This window comes from Embiotoca jacksoni, unplaced genomic scaffold (assembly GCF_022577435.1).
Source record: "Embiotoca jacksoni isolate LCO1_2020_lvr unplaced genomic scaffold, fEmbJac1.0.p SCAF_15, whole genome shotgun sequence".
NCBI lineage: Eukaryota > Metazoa > Chordata > Actinopteri > Embiotocidae > Embiotoca > Embiotoca jacksoni.
Window position 1 is genome coordinate 14,110,231 of NW_027185285.1, and position 19,744 is coordinate 14,129,974.

Below are 19,744 nucleotides of genomic sequence, written 5' to 3' on the forward strand. Positions count from 1 at the left end.
GTCTCATCAATAAAGCCTGAATGATAATTGAACTTCTGAAAACAGAAAGCCCAAACCATGTCAGGTGGAAAAGAAATCACAGCTTTAAGAGGGAACCTGGACCGTTTTCTCACATCAATTTGGGTCCAAGTGACTAATATTTTTTAAGTTGGTCCAGTGTTGAGTGACAATGCTTCTACCCGCAGCCATGAAACAGTTTGCAATGTGATTTTTTTTTTTGGGCAGCTGCAGCCTGTCAGCCACTAAAAGTGTTTTAATGTTGCCACTGACGGGCTTAGATTCTTAATATAACATGATGGAAAAGATCCCGAACCTGAAACAGAAGTCTCGCTCTGAGATCTTGCCAGAGGCGAGTTGTTGGAGGAAGATAAGGAGGGAAACATGAGCGAGAATTTGACAGAGGAGAGCTGTGGTGCAAAGCTCTCTGAGACACTCTCGCTCAATACTAGATCAATTACAAATAATGTTGTCTCTATTCGTCACTTACACTCAAAGTGATGGGAAAAGAGCGTCCAAGTTGAAAAATGCTAAACTTTGCTCTTAGATCTAAAAGTTAGAGGATTTTATGACCAATCTAAATGGTACAACTGTGGAAATCTGGATAGTAAGTAGTCTCTCCTCCCACAACAATAAATTATATTAGTGCTCTGACTGGAAAGGCTCCAGCAGTGTTGGAAAGCATCCTGAGTGCACTGAGAATCTACTCGAACTGAATGACCTTATGGGTGTGGAGAATTTTTTGATTACATCATACAATATACATAATATAGTGAGGTTTTGTAACAACAGAGCCTTAAAACAGTTGAATATCATGTCATTGTGTGAATGTCCTCATTAGCTTTGATGCACAGACAAATTGTAGATGAAATCCGTATATTCAGCCTGAAGACAAACATGTTTTATTGGAAAGCAGAGAACAAAGTATCATTCAGCTCTGTTGTCGTATGCCGTTAGATGACAGAGGTATCGATGGGTTTGGATCAGAAATCCCTAAAAATAAAAAAGCCTTTTCATCCATAATTCTTCATCTCTGCCTCACTGCTGCGTTTCCCCGGCAGTGAGATGACACAGACTGATGTGGACATTTGGAAAGGCAGGCTGTCGAGTGTGAAATGGCAGTTTGCGTTCACTGCTCATTCCCACTTGAAAACATGTTGAGTGTGTCTGTGCACCGCTGGGCTGTACAGGGATCATATCCTTCTAACATGTAAAGATCAAAGTCAGACTTCACTTCTTTTTTTTTAATATTCTGATTTCTCTTCTTATCACACATAAATGAATGTAACGTGTCATGTTGAGCAGCTCATTGTGTTTGTTCTTGTATGATCATGCCAGGTTAATTTGATCCTTGTTAACACTGAATACATTAGCATAATATGTGCTAATAGAAATAATGGGATTACATTTGTCTTTCCAGACTTGTGTTAAGCTTCTTGCAGTCAGTCAAAAGGTTTTTTTTTATGAAAATGTGCAGTTCTTCTCTGTTTGATGCAGTTTTCTTTAAAGACTGTCGGCTGAAGACAAGCTGTCAACCTGCTAGTTTTCACTGATTCTATAAGTTCTTCCAGGTCGCTGTACATTGAATAGTGGACATATATAAATATGTGTCAAACTAATGAGATGCATATTAGTATAACCGTGATTATTATGATAAAATCAACAAAGGATGATTTACAGAAGGTGTCATGCTTCTTAAGTGGACTGGTACTCTCTGCAAACAGAGAGAAACCAGGCTGATAATGTTTCCTTCATCTTCATATCAGAACAGTCTTTTGTCTGTGGTTACCAGTGAGCTTTCCTTTCTTTGGCCACCAGCTCCAGGAAATGGGAGTGACTCGCATAGAGAGCGAAGGACGAGTCAACATCAACCCATTGGACTTGTCCTGCGTCATCGCCAGCTTGCAGCGGCAGCTTGCTCACACTGTTGCCTACAGTAACAACAAAGACATCTCATTCGCTCACCTCCTCAGAGAGGAAATGTATCTAAGGTCTGCAAATTAGCTGTTGTGGCGTGAATGAAATACGGATTATTTAAAGTGCAGAAATGGACTATGACTAGTATTCAAAAGAAGAAAACATTCGTGTTAATTAGAGATACCTGACTCATCATGAAAGTTGACAGCAACTGTCTCCATCCAAGCATTGTCGGTGTTTCTAGGATCATCAACGTAGCCTTTATAGACCTGAAGAGAACGACCACAAGCTCACTTCAAAGTAAGGTCTGTAAGTCTCATACTTCACTTGATAGAAATACTTGGTGATTAAAATGTGCCAGTAGACAAGTGAGTCCTCGACTGACCTGAAACCCTGGCAATTTGAAGAGTTTGGTGATGCGCTCGTGGATTTTTGCCCTCTCTGATGCCACGACTGTAAGCGAGTTCAGTGCTTCTTCTGAGAACTCTCGCTGCAACGTGAGAGAAACCTTCTCCCCCAGATCCACCATCCCCTGTAAATCAATTATGTGCACACATAAACAAGTAAGTCACAGGATCATGACAGCTTACACGCGCCAACCCTCCCCGCTCCAAGACCTCGAATTTACTATTGTTGTCCCACCGCCTTCTTTAATAACTGAAAATACTACAGTAGGTGCAATAAATAGCAGGATAAACAACACAGTGACAGAGAAAGTTGCACAGTGAAGAAATTTCCCCTCGGGGATTAATAAAGTGAATAAAATCAAAATCAAAATCAAAATCAGTTGTGGCGAACAACAGACCACATCAATAAAAAAGAAACGTAAGAGCCACCAACCCCGGGAATGGCCCATTCCCCACAGTCTTTCCTCTTGATGGACACAAACTGCAGAACAGGCTTTTTGGAGACCGAGTGAAGAATCGTTCCTCCTTTGGCATCAACTTTCCATCTGACAGCCAGTGAAATACAAATAAATGCAAAGTGCACAAGTCCCGTGTTCTTTGGCAATGAAACCTCTTCATCTTTTCAACATGAGTTTGGTGATGTCATGTTTTATTGACTGAGTTTTCCTCTTTTGAATCTTCCTTAGTGAAATGGAGGAATGAACTATGGTTAAAGAATATGTGGATAATTCCAATGTTTACCTCGTGACAATGGGATCTGCTGCATGATTGGGTCCCCATCGTCCGAGCAACCCTCTACCTGTCAACCCTGTGCGTCCATGAGGATTTCTAAGGAGTGAAAAGTGAATTTGCAAATGTATTAATACACATTTTTAGGAAGACGTTTGCCAAAATGACTCACAGCCCTACTCTGGTCAATCATCCTGACGTTGTTGTGCATTAATATTAAAGCTTCAATAAGTGATGGCATTAACAGTTAATGACGTGTCTCTGTAATCCTACAGAGATCCATCCCAGTCTGCAGCTCTGTACAGCGTAAAACACAACTGAGCTGACAGAGTTATTCAGATGTCATGCTAAGAACTACGTCTCTTGGTGCTGGACAACTTACAATGGCTTTCCATTTTCCACTTTGTAGCTGCCATCGAAGCTTGTCCTGTCCACGCCCGTGTCCACAGTGTTGAACTGTGGACTGAAGAGGCTGAAAAACAAGCAAAAGTCCCTAAAACTGGTATAAATAAACTCGTTGACAGGAAAAAAAAGAAAATCTTGGTGAAAATGTCTGACGTCAGTCTAGACAATCTAAAATCTACCCTTCCAGATCGGAGTAACAGTTTCCATTACTCACATTAGCACTAACCAATCAAACATGAAAAACGCACTTGATGCACTTTTAAGTAGGGATGTGATCCTCACCCAATGTCAGGATCCGCCCATGTTGGCTTCTTTAAAACTGAAGGGTCCGTGTAGCTGACCGGAGCGTACTGCGGCCACTTCTTACTCCAGTCCACTTTGTCATCCGGCACAGGCAGGCGCTTGACTTTGGACGCTGCATACAGTGGGCATCTGGACTTTGTGTGAGGCGCTGCTGAGGAAGGCATTATCCTGATGCTGTTCAGATCAAGGTTACAGAAACTGGTACTGATGGGTCTGATGGTTTTACTAGTTGTGAAAAGATGGAAAGGTGAGCAGGAGATCGCGGGCCTACACAGGGAGAAATATAAGACATGAAAGTGCAGTAAGTATTCCTTGAAGCAGCGTTTGTGCCTCCCCACATCTCCTGGCCCTCCAGCAAACTCAAAATAACTTTCCCTTCAAATGCAAACAGCAAAACTCTTCTGGCATGAACTGAACACGCACAGTTTAAGGAATCTAAACAGTCAACAGGATGGCAGCAATACTGGAATACAAATCTGATGCCTAGATTAAGTTAGTGTAGCATATTACACATTTCAATATAGTATTCAGTGAAAATAATCTAGCCTATGATTTTGAACGTACGGTTTTGTACTCAGTCAGTGAAGTCAGTGATATCAGGGTCCGTAGCACATATGTCACTGTCTACTTTCACTTACGATGTTAGCGTCCAGTCCAAACTGTCACAATATGTCAAACAGCGTCCAGTTAAATCTTTCGGACTAATTTTACTGTCCATACCTTAGTCCGCATGTGCCGACGGTATACGGCAGTCCGAGGAGAGTGAACGCTAAACGAATCGGGCCGATCCAGCGTCGCTGCAGAGGTAAATGGACCATTCCTTGGGACAAGTCAATCAATAGCCCAACAACTAACGTGCAGCACAGTAACCAGGAAGTGCACCGCTTGGCGAGGTGACGTCGCACAGGGGTGTGGTTACAGCAGTCGCACTCGTTTCCATAGTGACCAGATTCGACTATAAATGTTGACGAACCTGTCTCTAAGAAAATAAATAGAGTTAAGCAAAAAACAACAAAAAAGAAGGTTTATAGGCAATTTAAATGAATGCCCTATATTTTATGTCATAGTTTCCTGCAAAAATCTAAAGTATAAAATGTTGTTACATCTTTTTATTTGGAAAGAATACTTGTGGTATAAAAGGGTGGATAACCACAAAAAAACAGAAAAGAAACACAGCAATGTGGATTTGATCAGAAACTTATTGTCATAAGAGGCAACATGCTCCATATTTCGCCACGCCCACTCGCGGCTGCTGCATGTTTAATTTACAGATTGCGCTTGTTTGACCGTAATAAAAGAGATGAATGGGCGGTGCCTCTTATTTGAGCTGTAGCCAACGGACAGGACTCCGCCCAAACAAGTCACCCTTGTACACATATCTAACGCACCAGCATTACCGTAGTCTGTCACGCGCATTTACGCTCGGTGCTGAGACCAAATCCGCGCTCGCGCACGAAATCCATTTACGCTCGAGGAGCAGAGGGCCCGGTTCGAGTCGCTTCTCCTCCGTCAATCAAACAATCCTTCTCGGTTTTAAAGCCTCGGGCGGCCGCTGAACAGAGCTGAGAGCGGCGGCGGCGGTTCTTCGGTGAAACACTTTCGGACAGAGCAGGAGCGCCTTGGAGAGGAAGAATGGCGGATTCGAGCAGCACCGCAGCGGTCGGGGCCGCGGGCTCCAACAGCGCTGCTGCCGCCGCCGGGGCGGCGGGCGCCGTTGCGCACGACGGAGCGCCCGGAGCCGCGGGACCCAAGGTCCCGTCCGAGTCCGTGAAGGGCCAGATTTTTGACGTGGGCCCCCGCTACACGAACCTGTCTTACATCGGGGAGGGGGCGTACGGGATGGTGTGGTGAGTCTCCGCCGGGCTGCCGTAGCGTCACGCGAACGTGCGAGCTAACGCTGAGCGGTTTGTTAGCAAACACCGTTAGCCAGCTAACCTCAGCTGTTGTAATCAACAAGTAAACGTGAACGCAGTCACGATGTGCTCACTGAACGCGGCCGGGCGACACTCCGACGTGACTGGAGCCTCAAGGCAGCTCCTCCGACAGTTAGCGGGCTAGCCGAGTAGCTACAGGCGTGGCTACGAGCTTTACAGGAAACAAGATCGGGAGTGATTGCGCAGGACGTAGTTTGCTCTCCGATCAGAAATCCTTTCACTTGGTGCATTTGACCGCAGATGCGAAGTTAGTTTTCGCCGTCGTCGCATTTTTACAGTCGGCACCAGTTTCCAAATATCCTGCTGATCTCCACCGGAGGTCTGATGGCGGAACATTTATTCTGCAGTAAAGCTGCTGCAGAGGGTGCGAGTGGGATTTGGCACTTGTAGCGAGGCCTTTCCTCCTCGTGTTATCCGCTGTGTGTGTGTGTGTGTGTGTGTGTGTGTGTGTGTGTGTTGAGCAATTCTGTTGCACTTGACATCGATGTCAAGTCACTGCTGGCGAGGTTGGACTGCGACCGCGATCAGATGGGACTGCACAGCGTGTCGGTGTAAAATGGATGGTGTCATGAGAGCAGGGCCCACACGTCCACCTCGACCACAACGTGATAGCGTGGTGCTGTTTTGTTTGTGTCATCGTGGTCATGTGATTCCACTGTTGCAGCATTCAGTGTTTGTAAACATTGTCAACACCCACCGGTTGGTACAGTGAAAGGACGCCTCGGTGCACGAAACACTACAGCTTCTAGCTGTTCATTAAAAACGTGTTTATGAAATGTGTTCACCGACCCCGGAGAAGGCACGTGAACTTGTCCCTCCATATGCAGCGTGTTGAGCAATAAGACAGTGCGCTTTTTTTTTTTCTTTTTTTTTTTTTCTCGAGGAAAGATGTGATGTAACCGTTGTTCCTGTTAAGGTCCAGTTTCAGTGTAAAACCCAGCTTCAATGTTTTGTTTTTCCTCATAAGTTAGCGATCAGCAATGGGTTTAATGGGATTTCATAGTTTTTAGTCCCAAAACTTGCACCTCGAGGCTTCCGGAAAAAGAAAAAAAAAAAAAAGAAAAAAAAGCATTCACACCTTCTTTTGCCACGGCCTGGTCTCCATCTGCTCTACACCTCCACCACACTGACACTGCGCCCACACTCGGGCCTGCAGCTACAGTTCTTCTGAACATATTACAGGAACACACACGCAAAAAAAAAAAAAAAATCACGTGCAGTACAGACAGTCTGCAAAGCCCTTATGAACCTTTGTATCAGCCCAGTTTATGATACCATCATTGCGTGTATGAATTGTTCAGTGTGTAACGTGACACCTGCTCTGTGCGTCTCTCCACATCCGCCCTCTCCAGCTCCGCTCTGGACAACCCGACGAACCATCGCGTAGCCATCAAGAAAATCAGCCCCTTTGAGCACCAGACGTACTGCCAGCGCACGCTGAGGGAAATCAAGATCCTGCTGCGTTTCCACCATGAGAATATCATCGGCATCAACGACATTCTCAGGGCACGGCACATTGACAACATGAGGGATGTGTATCCTTTCATGCTTTACAGGAACGGTCTTACTGCGTTTGCACTCATATGTAATCGACTTATTGTCTCACTGAGACTCTCTTTTAAAGAGAGCTGAGAAATGTTCATGATCTGACATGCGTGCAGTTGCCACGCAGAAACAACCCACCAAGCCCAGATAACCACAATATAAGAGAACAGGAAAAGGAGAACAGGCACTACTCGTCAGATGATAAAGCGGTATGAAGGAATCTAACTTTACAGTTTATTTCATTAAAAGGTGCAACGTACCTGAAGCCAGTTTTGCCGAGGTTATTCCTGATGGAGGGGATACAAGGGTTGAACACCTGATTGTGTTCTTCAGTAACAGGATTTCTACCGGAGGTTTGAAAGCTTTACAGTGAGGTGATTCTTTTGTTTGTCCGCAAGGAAGTTGATCAAAACCTTGTGAAACGGACAACAACAACGAGTGTGAAACGTGGAGGTTTGCGAGGTACTCTGACAAAAAGGGTTTAGCTGCTGAAGTAATAACGGCGCAACGTGACACAATATCTGATCAAGTAAATGCATTAAAGTTGACTGCACAATAGTTTCCTGGTTTAAAAGAGACCGCTAGTCCAGGTATAGTTTGAGTATGACGTTTGACTCCATTGGCTCGTCGAGATGTTTATGCCACGAGATGATCGGAGTCCCTGGTGGAGGCAGAGGATGCTCAGTATTTAGTCTTTAAAAGAAGTTTCTTATGAAGAAGGGATGTCTGGAGATTGGAGTCGGAGCTTTTGACGTATTTCCTCAAAATTTGAATGAAACTGTTTTATTTATCTTTGTCTCAGATCAAATTTCCACTTAAAAAAGACAAAACACAGTTGCTGCCTCCAAATCAGTAGATTTAATCTGAAGTCTAATTTTCTCACAAATCTCTGCAGTTCTTTGGGGGGAAAAAACACACGGTCACAAAGAAAGACATAACAAAGACACAAGTAGGCTCCTGTTTTCGTGCTGCGCTGACTAGAAGTGGCACAATCAAAGTGTTCGTTTGAACATGTGTTCGTGTTACTTTCAATGACTTGTAACAAGACTGTGTGCTGCAACTTGTCCTCAACATTGCAGCAACTTTAGCGCTTTTCATCTGAAGTGTGTGGTTTTGAGAATTCATCTGTGACTGAAATTTGTTGCAGCTTTGTGTTGCACACGACGAGGTGAAACCACACAAACAAACAAAGACTTATTAATCCAGCTTTGAGGTCGATTCGACTGGGAGTTCAACTGGCCAGTTAAATAGGACCGTTAACGTTTCGACTGCAGACGGTGAACGTCGGCTTCATGTGAAATATAAATAATCCGGTGAGTTGGTTTGAGTTTATTCTGAATTGTGGTTTACACTACACGGTTATTTGTTTGACTAATTGCATTGCGCAGACTTAACAATGCACAATGTTTGCATTGATGAGTAGGTGCAAATGTTGAAAGTGACCCCTGTGAACTGTTAACATTTCGTCCAGGTTTTACCCACTCTGACCTTTTTATCTAACACCCCTGTTAAAAATGAGCATTTGAGAACCAGTTTTGATTGAGCTGCTGAATCATTGCGAGGATTGTTGTGATGCTCCAGCCACATTAGACCGTTAGTGATGTGTCGGCACGGATTGACAGTCAGTTGCTTTTCTGGCAGTTTCTCCATGAAAAGCTTCATTGTCTGCTGCAAAAACTGGAAAGGAAATGTGTGAGTCCTTGTATTTTTGGGCGTCTTGTTTTCTTGTAATTTGCCTGCTCACTCGACTTGTAGCAAACTTGTGGAAAATATAATCGAATCCAGGGATGACCCGGCATCATTTAGTTTTGTTGTTCTATGTGTAGCTTGGCTAGTGAGAGCACCGCACACCTGTGGCCCTTTTAGCTCGACGCTAACATCTGTATGCTAACATGCAAATGTTTCAATGGTGAATGTCCAAAAGTTCTTCTCGATCCGTTCAACAGTTATTGAGATATTCATGTCCAGATCAAAGTGGTGGACTGGCGGGATCGACAGTACCGGGATGACTGAAACTCACTCCTACAGTGCTGCAAAGTCCGTAGGACGTCCCGTATTTAAGACCCGTTAGCCTCCTCGGGACCCCTAGCGCCTGTGCGTCAGGTGTGTTTGTGAAAGAATAACTACTGTATTTAAGCTGCTGGTGTCTATGGTTGCAGTTTTTAGGTTTTTTTTCTTATGTATGAGTTGAGGAACAAAATGATTGCAACATGCGTATCGCACACAATCCACCAACGTCATTTAAGTGTTGGACGCTTTTGTTTGGTTTAAAACGGAAACCGAAGGTCTAGAAAATGGTGCTCGAGTGGAAGTAGAAGTCTCCGAGCCGGTCTGCATTGTCTGTACAAAATGTGCCGGTCCCTCGGTATCCGTTGGATACTGTCGCCCCTTCTGCGCTTGTCCGCCTTGACTCGTGCGTCCCTCCAGCTACATCGTGCAGACTCTGATGGAGACGGACCTGTACAAGCTGCTGAAGAGCCAGCGGCTAAGCAACGACCATGTCTGCTACTTCCTCTACCAGATCCTGCGAGGCCTCAAGTACATCCACTCTGCCAACGTGTTGCACCGCGACCTCAAACCCTCCAACCTGCTCATCAACACCACCTGCGACCTCAAGGTCAGCTTACACACACACACACACACACACACACACACACACACCAGTGACAACTAGGCCACTGTATCTGTTTGATGGACTTAACTTGTTTTATACAACATATGCAGGATTTTTACAGAATATTCAGATCGTATCTGGAAATCCTTCATTTCTATTCTTTAAATTTAGTCAAAGTATAAACAATCCCTGGAATTTAAAGTATGTGCAGCATGTCATGTTTGGAAGACAAATGATGAAAAGCAGGAATTTTCTAAAATGGCACACGGTTTATTTAAGTCGTTTTTTGGGGGGGGGGGGGGTTTTCCTCCCAGTCGGCTATAAAGAGATCCACTATGCTTGTTTAAATGTCGTGATCTGTTCTCACTGAAATGGAAAAAGAGTTGCAGGAATGTCGTCTGCTGAGAAAACGTAAAAATAGTTGCTGCTATTTAATGATGCGGACTTCCTGCAGTGCAATGTAGGCTGGTTTTATACTTCATGACATCGGAGGACTCCTGTGTCTCCTCCCCTGGAGTTTTGTTGTTCTTTAGTGGAACTGGCTTTTTAACACTTTTTAATCCAAGTCTCCTTTAAGCTAAATGTTGACAGTGCAGCAGCATTAAGACTGACAACATACACGCCGAACAAACTCTGCTGTAAAAACAACAGACGCTCCGAACCGATGTTGGTGTGATACTGCGGCGGGTCAGGTAACATTACGATGGGGGCAGTCTATTCGATTTAATTCTATGTTCACCTCCATGTGCACATAAGCCATCATGCGTCAGCAGCAGCCCACTGGTAGACCGGCCATTTTGCCCAAAGGAAGAAGAAGAAGAAGAAGAAGAAGAAGAAGAAGAGCAGCTAACAACAAACAATCCCACGTTCTTCCACGCAGTGAAGCACACAGGTTATTAGTTCAACACTGATAACAGCCCGGTTCTGGATATCGGCAAAATAAAAACTTGATTGGTACATCTCCGGTTAAAACTTCTCCTGATCCCACTTTGATCTTGAGTCTGTAGGTTTCTTATTTTAGCAGAAAACTACCCAAACGGCTCAACGGCAGCCACACACGCAAACCACATAACTTCCGTAACGCGTAGTTTAAAGCAGACATGCAGCGTTTTGGAGTAATAATTCACGCCTGCTGTTTTTTTTTGTTTTTTTTTTACAATTGAGAAAATCTACCTAGAGAATATTAAGCTAAATGTAAATCGTTCATGCCCTAATAAATCGCTGAGATATGTAGGAAAACACCAATTGAAAAGGTAACTGGGCACAAGTGCGTTATCGAAGGTGTTGTTCAGCGTCATCGCAGATTAAATCTGCGCATGAAAAAGTATCTCGAGAGCGGAGAGAACATTTTGTTGAAATGAGCCATCCGTTGCCACGTTGTGCAACCTCGGAGCGCTCTTGTGCACTCTTAGCAGCCAACCATCAATCCCAGGATTAGTTGATCATGTGGGAGGAGTAAAGTACAAAGGCAGCACGCTGCAGTGGTTTTCTGATGCATTCCTCTCCAAGGAAAAAATAACAAAGGTTCCTGCAGTCGTACTTCACGGCTCTGACTTTGAACCACTGCCGCTACTTGTTGTATAGATTCATGCAGTGATACTGAAACTGATTTATCGTATTCAGTTTGTACAGCTGAAGAAAAAAAAAAAGAAGCTAAATAAATGTTATTTAGCTGTTTCCCCGTTAGGCTGCATCCCTCCGTTTCTCTGCACAGTATATTACCTGCTGGAATACGGAATAATCACATTTTATTAAATCATTTCGAGGATTTGAGGCCTGAAGATTAATAAACAAAGCAGGCGAAATCAAGTCTTTTAGACGAACATAAAATGGGAGTTGGTGAAGCTGTAGAGCCTTTAGAAAGTGTTAAATTCAAAGTTACAACAGCATCTAAAATTCTTGACAGTTGTTCGGGTTTAAAGGGTCTTCGAGTGTTGGGCTTGTCTTCGAAATATGACCTAAAGTCCGACCAGGTGGCGTACCGACGGATGTGACTCTGACCCTTTGTGTCGTCCTCAGATCTGTGACTTTGGCCTGGCACGGATAGCCGACCCCGAGCACGACCACACGGGCTTCTTGACTGAGTATGTGGCTACGCGTTGGTACAGAGCTCCAGAAATCATGCTCAACTCCAAGGTGAGCGGGTGGGAGGATCTGACATGGAACTTTTATGTGTTCGTAAAGAGTTTCACAGTTTGTTAACTGTGTGTGTGTGTGTGTGTGTGTGTGTGTGTGTGTCTCTCTCTCTCTCACTCTCTCAGGGCTACTCCAAGTCCATTGACATCTGGTCAGTGGGCTGCATCCTGGCTGAGATGTTGTCCAACAAGCCCATCTTCCCTGGGAAACACTACTTGGACCAGCTCAACCACATACTGGGTGAGAGACACGGTCTTCGTTCATCTCCGCTTCCGACACGTTAAAACAGTGACGCGACCGCGCTGACCGTCCCGCGCTGTCGTATCTGTGCAGGCGTTCTTGGGTCTCCATCTCAAGAAGATCTGAACTGCATCATCAACATGAAGGCGAGGAACTACCTGCAGTCCCTCCCCGAGAAGCCCAAGATCCCCTGGGAGAAGCTCTTCTACAAGGCCGACTCCAAAGGTACGGTCACACGCACACCGAGTGGTTTATTTGAAGCCGACCGACAGACTCATCTGAGTCTCTGACTCTGGTGCGCTGAAGCACCGCTGACTTCATCACCGCCCGTATTTATCATCACCATCCATCGTTATCAATGCTGACAGGGCAAAGGATCAACCCGCTTCCTGCAGCTGTTGATATGAGATCAGTGTGATTACCAAATCGGCTTCATATCGGTGAACATTAACGATCACGAGGTTCTGGGTACAAATCATAAATACCTGTTACTGCAACTTTCAAAGTTACGTTTATTTTCATTGTGTCATTACAGAATTTTTGTTTGTTCAAGTTTTTTTCAGTATATTATTGGGGGGGAGTCACTTTTACAGTAAGGATAAAATTTAGAGATGATCTAGTATATATGCAGTATATTGGACAGACCAATTATAATATTTATATGTATCATTAATTATAGATATAAACAGCAGCACATGATGGAAAAATCAAGTATTTAAGAAGCTGAGGAAATATTGAAATAATTAAAATGTAATTATTGTAGAAAATCCGCAGACTTTGATTGGTTAATCCAAAGAGCAGTTTAATGAAGGAATAAAGTAGGTATCATTGTGTGTTACATTTTTGCGCAACCTGACGGCTGAACTAACTAAAGCTCTTGATTCATCTGATGAAGCCTTGGACCTGCTGGGCCGCATGTTGACCTTTAACCCCATCAAGCGTATCAGCGTCGAGGAGGCCCTGGCTCATCCTTACCTGGAGCAGTACTATGATCCCACAGATGAGGTAAAAAAAAAAAAAAAAATCACTTTTTCTGTTTTTTTTTTTATGAACGTAGTGTTTACTTTTGGGAACAAAACCGGTTCACTGCTCAGTCGACCGGAATTAAAGCCGTAAGGATGAATTTTCACTGAGCTGAAGAACACAACACGCGCTGTACTGTTGCCAAGTATTTAGATTTGCACTAATGTTGGAAGCAGGAAGGCTCAGTCACTCAAACATGCAGCGAGCTCGTTCACCATTCATTTCCACCATGTGCCCGAGATTTAAGCTTTCTGCTTTGTGCTGGGAAGCTTCTTAGCCGTGTTTGGGATGGAATTAGTCTTAAGTTTGCTTCACAGTTCAGCCTGTGAATGTGATCAATAGTCACATCTCGGTTTATGTAACTAAACAGAATGGCAGCACAGATCCTCAGAAATCAAAGCTGTGGATTTCTTCACAGATTTCTCTCCAGATTTGAAACGTAGTTTGTTCATAGTTGTCCAGCAATAGAGCTCACTTATATACAAGCGTGTTTACTTTTTAATCTTTTATCCTAATCATATTTTGCACATTGTACCGTACTGTTCGTGTTACCTCCAGACACGCCTCTCTTTTACAACTACAAAAGGCTGTACTTTTAATGCTACATTTTAAAGACGTGGCTCTTCAGCCTTTGTTGATTGTGTGTGTTGTGTGTTGTGTGTATAGCCCGTAGCCGAGGAGCCCTTCACTTTCACCATGGAGCTGGATGACCTTCCCAAGGAGAAGCTGAAGGAACTGATCTTTGAGGAAACGGCTCGTTTCCAGGCAACCTACCAGGGCTCCTGAGAGACAGGTACAGCAGACGGCCGGCCTCCTTTCACACAAACAAACAAACACACACACACTTACAGCAACACAGGATTCCGTTAATATGGACAGCAGATTAAATACATACAATATATTTTGGGAGAAAATCCTAGTTTTAAATTTAAAATCGGACGTCACCCTTTTCCCTTAGTGGCTGAAACAAAAGTATTTCAGTGCGTGATACCTCGTAGACTTTCATTGTTCTTCAGTGCTGCATTTAATCGTGCAGCTGCGGGCTAAACTGGGTCTCCCGGTTTTAAGTCTTTACAATTTTATCTGGATGATTGGACACTAAATACGCTGGGCGTCTGATTTCTTTTCTTTTATCGATTTGAGCTCTGAAGAGGATTTGTTGTGATTCGTGCACACATTTTAAACACACCCAAACCTCCAGTGAACCTGTTACAGATAAACAAGACGACAGTAAATGTAGAGACGAGCCTCCGACAAAGAAGGAAAACTTTATTTCACTAAAGGAAAGGTGAGGGATGTGCAGCATGTTCATCAGAGTGATCGGTCCACCGTAAAAAAAAAAAAAGTGGAACTGAACAGGCAGATTGGGACATAAAGAGGTCTACATGGATTTTTACACATAATTATGCAAGAAATTGTCATTTTGATCCAAATACTAAAGACGAACAAGACACCATAATACAAATAGAACTCCCAGTTTTATAGAATATTTAAACTACTTGGGCTCGCAAACAAGTGTGAAAGTGAGAAAAGTAACAGTTTCTAGCTGAAGTGTTTCATGATTCACGGCTGTTCCTGGATAAAATGTTGACGTCTTGCCATTCGTTTAATACACGACGTGATTTTTAATGGACACATTATGTTGCTCACCTCTGATTTCACCCACACGACTTCCTTCCTGATTGTTAGTGGGAGACTAATCTCACCACAAACGATCAGAGTAGGAATTAATGGGAACAAGAAACGTGACTCAACGTGGGGCTTTTTTTAATAGGTTTTTTTTTTAGTCATGTATATTTCATTGAACCTGTAGCGACTCCTATGAGCCGAGCCGTGAGCGCCACAGACTTCCACTAAAATACTTGAATCCTGCAGCTCCTCAAGACTTTCCACAGAAGGAAGCTATCAGACGGGATGGATCAAATTATGAGTGACGTGTCACTCTGCGGTGGTTGTGACGCTCAAAAACTTAATTATCCACCATTTTAAAGCCTCAACAGTAGTGGTGGAGAAGGCTGCTGCGTAGCCAATGACGTAAGCAGGTGTCAACATTGTTTTTGTAATTACTCCCACGGGCAGCAGAGGGAGACAGAAGCGCCTCACTACAGGTTTCAAGATGTAGGACATGAGAACATCAGGAGCCGTGTTCATCTCGGAAAAAAAAAAGCAAGAGAATAAAACGGATGAGATCCACACTTCAAATACTCCTCACACCCCCTCCATGTCTGCCCAGGATGTCGTGTTTGACAGTAAAGGTTTCAAAAGACTGATTTAAAAAAAAATGTAAAAAAAAGTTGAAGGTGATAATGGACAATTAAAGGGTGTCTACTACGGGTTGTTACTTAGGTCACAGACCAGACAGCTCTTTTTGAATTGTGACTCTTTATTTTACAGAGAAAAGTCTTTTTCAGGGGAAAAGGTTACGGGTCATTGCATTGAGGCATTTCTTCTGTTTCTTCTCCTTTTCGTAGTCCTCATGAGCGACAAAGCCACACAGAGGCTCGGAACGAGAAGACCCCAAACAACTAAAACAAAAGAAAAATGCATCTTCAAGAAACCAACAAAAAGAAAACAAGAAATATGAACATTTAACAGCTTATCTTTCCATTTCTACTGCAAGAGAGAGCTAAGTTTAAAATTTGATTTCTGTGGCTGGGTGGGGTGGTAGGGTCTGTCGTACTCATACTGTTTCAGTTTTGTCCATGTTGGACTCTTCCCTCCTCTCACCTCACGTTTGTTTTCTCTCTTCTTCTTCTTTTTTTTTTTTTTTTTTTGCCCCTTTATTGTCCCGTGTCATCCTGTCCCATCTGAATGTCCTCTCCTTCCTCATCAGACCCTGCCTTCATCTTTCCCATCTGTCCTCTCTCAGTAGCCTCCTCTCATATATACACATACTACTGTATTAACCAACATCATAACTCTCTTGTCTTGATCCATGTAAATTACAACCTGGAAAAACTGAGGGCTAAAAGAACGGGGAAGCTAATCGGGTGTATGTACATACAAAAATTATAAAAGCTTTTTTTTTTCTTTTTTTTTTTAATGTGCTAGTCGCAGTTTTTGTTTGTGCGCCATTGTTTAAGTGTTTTCGGGTCAGTTCAGAGCCGTATCTGTATGTTTTGGGGTTTATATTTGCAAGTCATTTTTGAACACTTGATTTTGAGTCAAACGTTCGATGTTTTTACCGGCATGTTGGCAGGATTTCTTTGTTCTCGCGCTTTCTTTTTTCAAAAAAAAAAAAAAAAAAAAAGTGTATGATGTTCATATGAATGCATGCATTCCTGAAATTTACCAAAGTGACAGAGAGGTGCAAGGAACTTGGCTGGGGAGCAACAAAGGGAAATCTGCTGTTGAACTAAACAACTCGCAAACAAGGGCAGGCAAAGGACTTTATCCAGCAGGTGTGACAGGAATTCAATTGGATAGACGCAAAAGACATGAAATAACTTCCATAGCTGCACGTTCATCCAGATGTTACAGTTGTGATGTCAAAGCCCGGTTTTCCAGAACCGCCGTGGTCAAGCTGTGCCATGTCGAAACAGTTTTGTTTTTTTCTTTTTCTCACTGCAGCCACATTATCGCCTCACTGTGAGAATCAGGAGTGAAACCTGAGTCACTGTAACTTGAAACCGTTTCGGTCAAAATGCAGAAACGGACGGCGGACTTCTGCCAGGATACCGATACGCGACGCTGGTCTGACATCGCTGTATCGTCAACATTTGGCTGCGTAACATCTTACTGTATGAAACTAGATTCCTGTAACAAATATTGTACAAAGCAGTGGACTCGTCACTGAAGGCCTCTGTTGTTCCTCAGCTCCTCTGAATCTTAAAGTTCATTTTTAGCGAACGCGCACACACACACACACACACACACACACACACACACGATCTGGAAAATGTGGTCTGGTTGACGTCGACCTTTGCGTCCCACGAAGAGGTTTTTTTTATTGCGTTCCTGTCGGCTCCCGACTCGGAACAACGTGTACGCGGGCTGAGACCGAACTGGCAGTAAACAAATGAATAGCGTCATTTCCAACAGGTGGTTTCAGATCGTTTGGGGCGTGAAGCGCAGGTGAAACTACGTCACGCTGGAGCTTCTCCTGCTGATGTTCACGCTGAATGTAAAATGGCCTGACTTTCTTGTTCCTCGCTTGTGAAGTTTACGAGAGCGGCGCCTCTGGCACGGCTCCCCGGGAAAAAAAACAAAACCAAAATAAACATGGGAACGTCAGAGAGCTCCTGCTCAGCGTCGTCACGCGCATGTCTCCGTCCCCCGTCCCCCTCGCTCTTCTGCCTGTTTGCGTTGTCCTGGCTACCTGTTGGCACACTGGATGTTTGTTTTCTTCGCTGTGCACTGCTACGGTGGCTCTTCGCTCCTCGTTTCTCAGAGACGTGTCTTGAAGTCTGTGCATGTGTCTTATTCCCGCTCAGCTGTCGGTGGCTGCTCCCTCCTCGCTCTTTGCTCTGGATGTGAATGTCCTAACCGCCGCTTGGTGGAGCGCCTCTCGTGGGTCCAGTTCAGTCTGCACTAATTTCTGCCTGTCTTTGCTGGGACCAGTAAAAGACACCCCTCCCCCCTACACACACACACACACACACACACACACACACACACACAAAATGGACCAACACATGGCACAATGGCGGGCCTGTGACGGTAACAGACGCGGCTCCGGACGGCTCGGCGTCCTCGGCGTCTCGCAGCGACATCGCTGATTTGTTTTAGGTCTCGGGCTCGAGTCGTTGTTCTCTCAGAAGCCATAGTCAGCACTCTGGGACCGGCGAGAGGCTTTTTGGTGCATGTGGTGATATCATCCCTTTGTTCGACCTCCCAACTCTTGCCACGCTTTACTCAAAGGGCTGCCTCCTCCCCCTCCTCCTCCTCCTCCCCCTCCCCCTCCCCATGTTTTTATGTACCCGCCTCCTCCTGCTTATCCACAGTGGGATTGGTGAACACCTTCTAACCCAGACTGCTGACTTTGCTGCAGCTTCACCGTTGCCCCCCCCCCGCCCTCCCACCTGGATCATGGACTGTCACACGAACAGGAAACTTGCTTCAATCACATGACTCAATCAGCACGTCTGCACTTTGTCTTTCCAGCCACGCCTCCTTCCCCCACTTCCTTTTCAAAGTTGTTCTGGCTCACTCCTTCCCTCCCTGTCTCATATCCTGCTTGTTGAGCTTTAAGTTTCTCGTGCTGCGCGTGTTAAGACTCACGGATCGTCTGCAGTAATTTATGTCTGTGTACAAGTGTTTGTGTATCTGCTCATCAGTAACATAAAGCCAAGACTCTTCTCGTGCTGTCTGTGTGTTTTGTTTTGGAAGTGTGCATCTTGCGTTTCCTGGCAGCTTGGGCGCTCTCCCTGCAGTTACCTTCGCTTTTTACATCTGCGAGACCAGTTTCCTTCTTTCAGACCAACACGGAAACAGTCCCAGATATTTTCTATGTAAAGCCGGTCACCCTGCTTGCGATGGGTTTTTATTTTTTTTCCTTTTATTTTTCTCCGACCTGCCACCAGACCGAACATCTCACTGGGTAACCATGGGAACGAACCAAGAGGACCACGCTTTTGCAATCCTCCTGACACACTCACTCACTCGCGCGCACACACACACACACACACACACACACACGTCCTCTCCGTCTTTCTGAGGAAGGTATCTGTGTGTTTGTGAAAAGTTGCACTTAAACACACCATCTACATTCACACAGTATCGACGAGTCTAAAGGCCTGTCTGTCATGAGGCCTGTTTCCAGATATTGTTGTTTTTAAATGGCTGTTCTTATTATTGCTGTTGTTGTTATAATGGTGAGATGTTGTATTTTTTTTTTTTTTTTTTTACATAAAAGGGAGTTAAAGTTGTATTTTTTTTTTTTTTTTTGAATTAGTATGTTTTTATTTGTATTTTTCTTCCTTATTTCTCTTATGGGCGTGATTATTATTGGCAGTGTTTTCAATCTTTCTGAAACCTCTATTTTTTCTTTGATTTCCCCTCCAAGATCTTATAAGGAATTATTTTAAAAGAAGATATAAGTAGATTGTCAAAGAGATATGAGTTATTGAGGGTTATAGTCTGTATATTCTATGGGTATTATGAATTAAACGATTAACAAAAACAGAATTATATACATATTAAATAAAATTTCCTGATACTGTTAAAACTGTGTCGTGGCCTTTTGTTTTCCTTGATTGGTCCTTTTAGCACCTTTTGCATTCTGTCTTTGCACCGCATGGGAGGATTTCACAAACAAACTTATTGCTCAGGTGTAACTAAGACAAAAGCTGAAATTCATCCATTGCACAAAGCTGTCTGGTGGTAGACTGTGTTAAAGGTCCAGTGTGTAGGATTTAGAGGGGCGTATTGGAAGAAATGGAATCTAAACACAAAGTCTGAAACAAGGTTTGTGTTTTTATTCTATTCCATACATTTGTTTATAAAAAAAAAAATTTGGTTTCGCATTGCAATTTTGCGAGTGCACTTAAGAACAC

General features: G+C 43.9%; 2 protein-coding genes across 4 annotated transcripts; one reads left to right on the forward strand and one right to left on the reverse strand.

Moving 5' to 3' along the window:
• Positions 1–876: 876 nt before the first annotated feature.
• Positions 877–5,236, reverse strand: nudt9 (nudix (nucleoside diphosphate linked moiety X)-type motif 9). Of its 3 annotated transcripts, none has more exons than XM_069149760.1 (9): positions 5,156–5,236; positions 4,479–4,737; positions 3,738–4,025; positions 3,433–3,543; positions 3,063–3,149; positions 2,755–2,866; positions 2,300–2,446; positions 2,099–2,183; positions 877–1,928 (listed from the first exon to the last, which is right to left on the reverse strand). In XM_069149760.1, exons 1-9 carry the CDS (start codon positions 5,172–5,174, stop codon positions 1,783–1,785), a joined length of 1,254 nt encoding a protein of 417 aa, XP_069005861.1. In that variant the 5' UTR covers positions 5,175–5,236; the 3' UTR covers positions 877–1,782. The 3 variants fall into 3 exon arrangements, with proteins under 3 accessions (XP_069005861.1, XP_069005862.1, XP_069005860.1); XM_069149761.1 differs by having other exon boundaries at positions 3,433–3,522; positions 5,147–5,204; XM_069149759.1 differs by having other exon boundaries at positions 5,147–5,204.
• A 145-nt stretch (positions 5,237–5,381) lies between these two features.
• On the forward strand, positions 5,382–19,416 carry mapk3 (mitogen-activated protein kinase 3). The gene is made up of 9 exons (XM_069149762.1): positions 5,382–5,605; positions 7,045–7,227; positions 9,665–9,854; positions 11,871–11,987; positions 12,113–12,227; positions 12,321–12,452; positions 13,123–13,232; positions 13,917–14,043; positions 15,722–19,416. Exons 1-8 carry the CDS (start codon positions 5,391–5,393, stop codon positions 14,034–14,036), a joined length of 1,182 nt encoding a protein of 393 aa, XP_069005863.1. The 5' UTR covers positions 5,382–5,390; the 3' UTR covers positions 14,037–14,043; positions 15,722–19,416.
• The last annotated feature ends 328 nt before the right edge of the window (positions 19,417–19,744 follow it).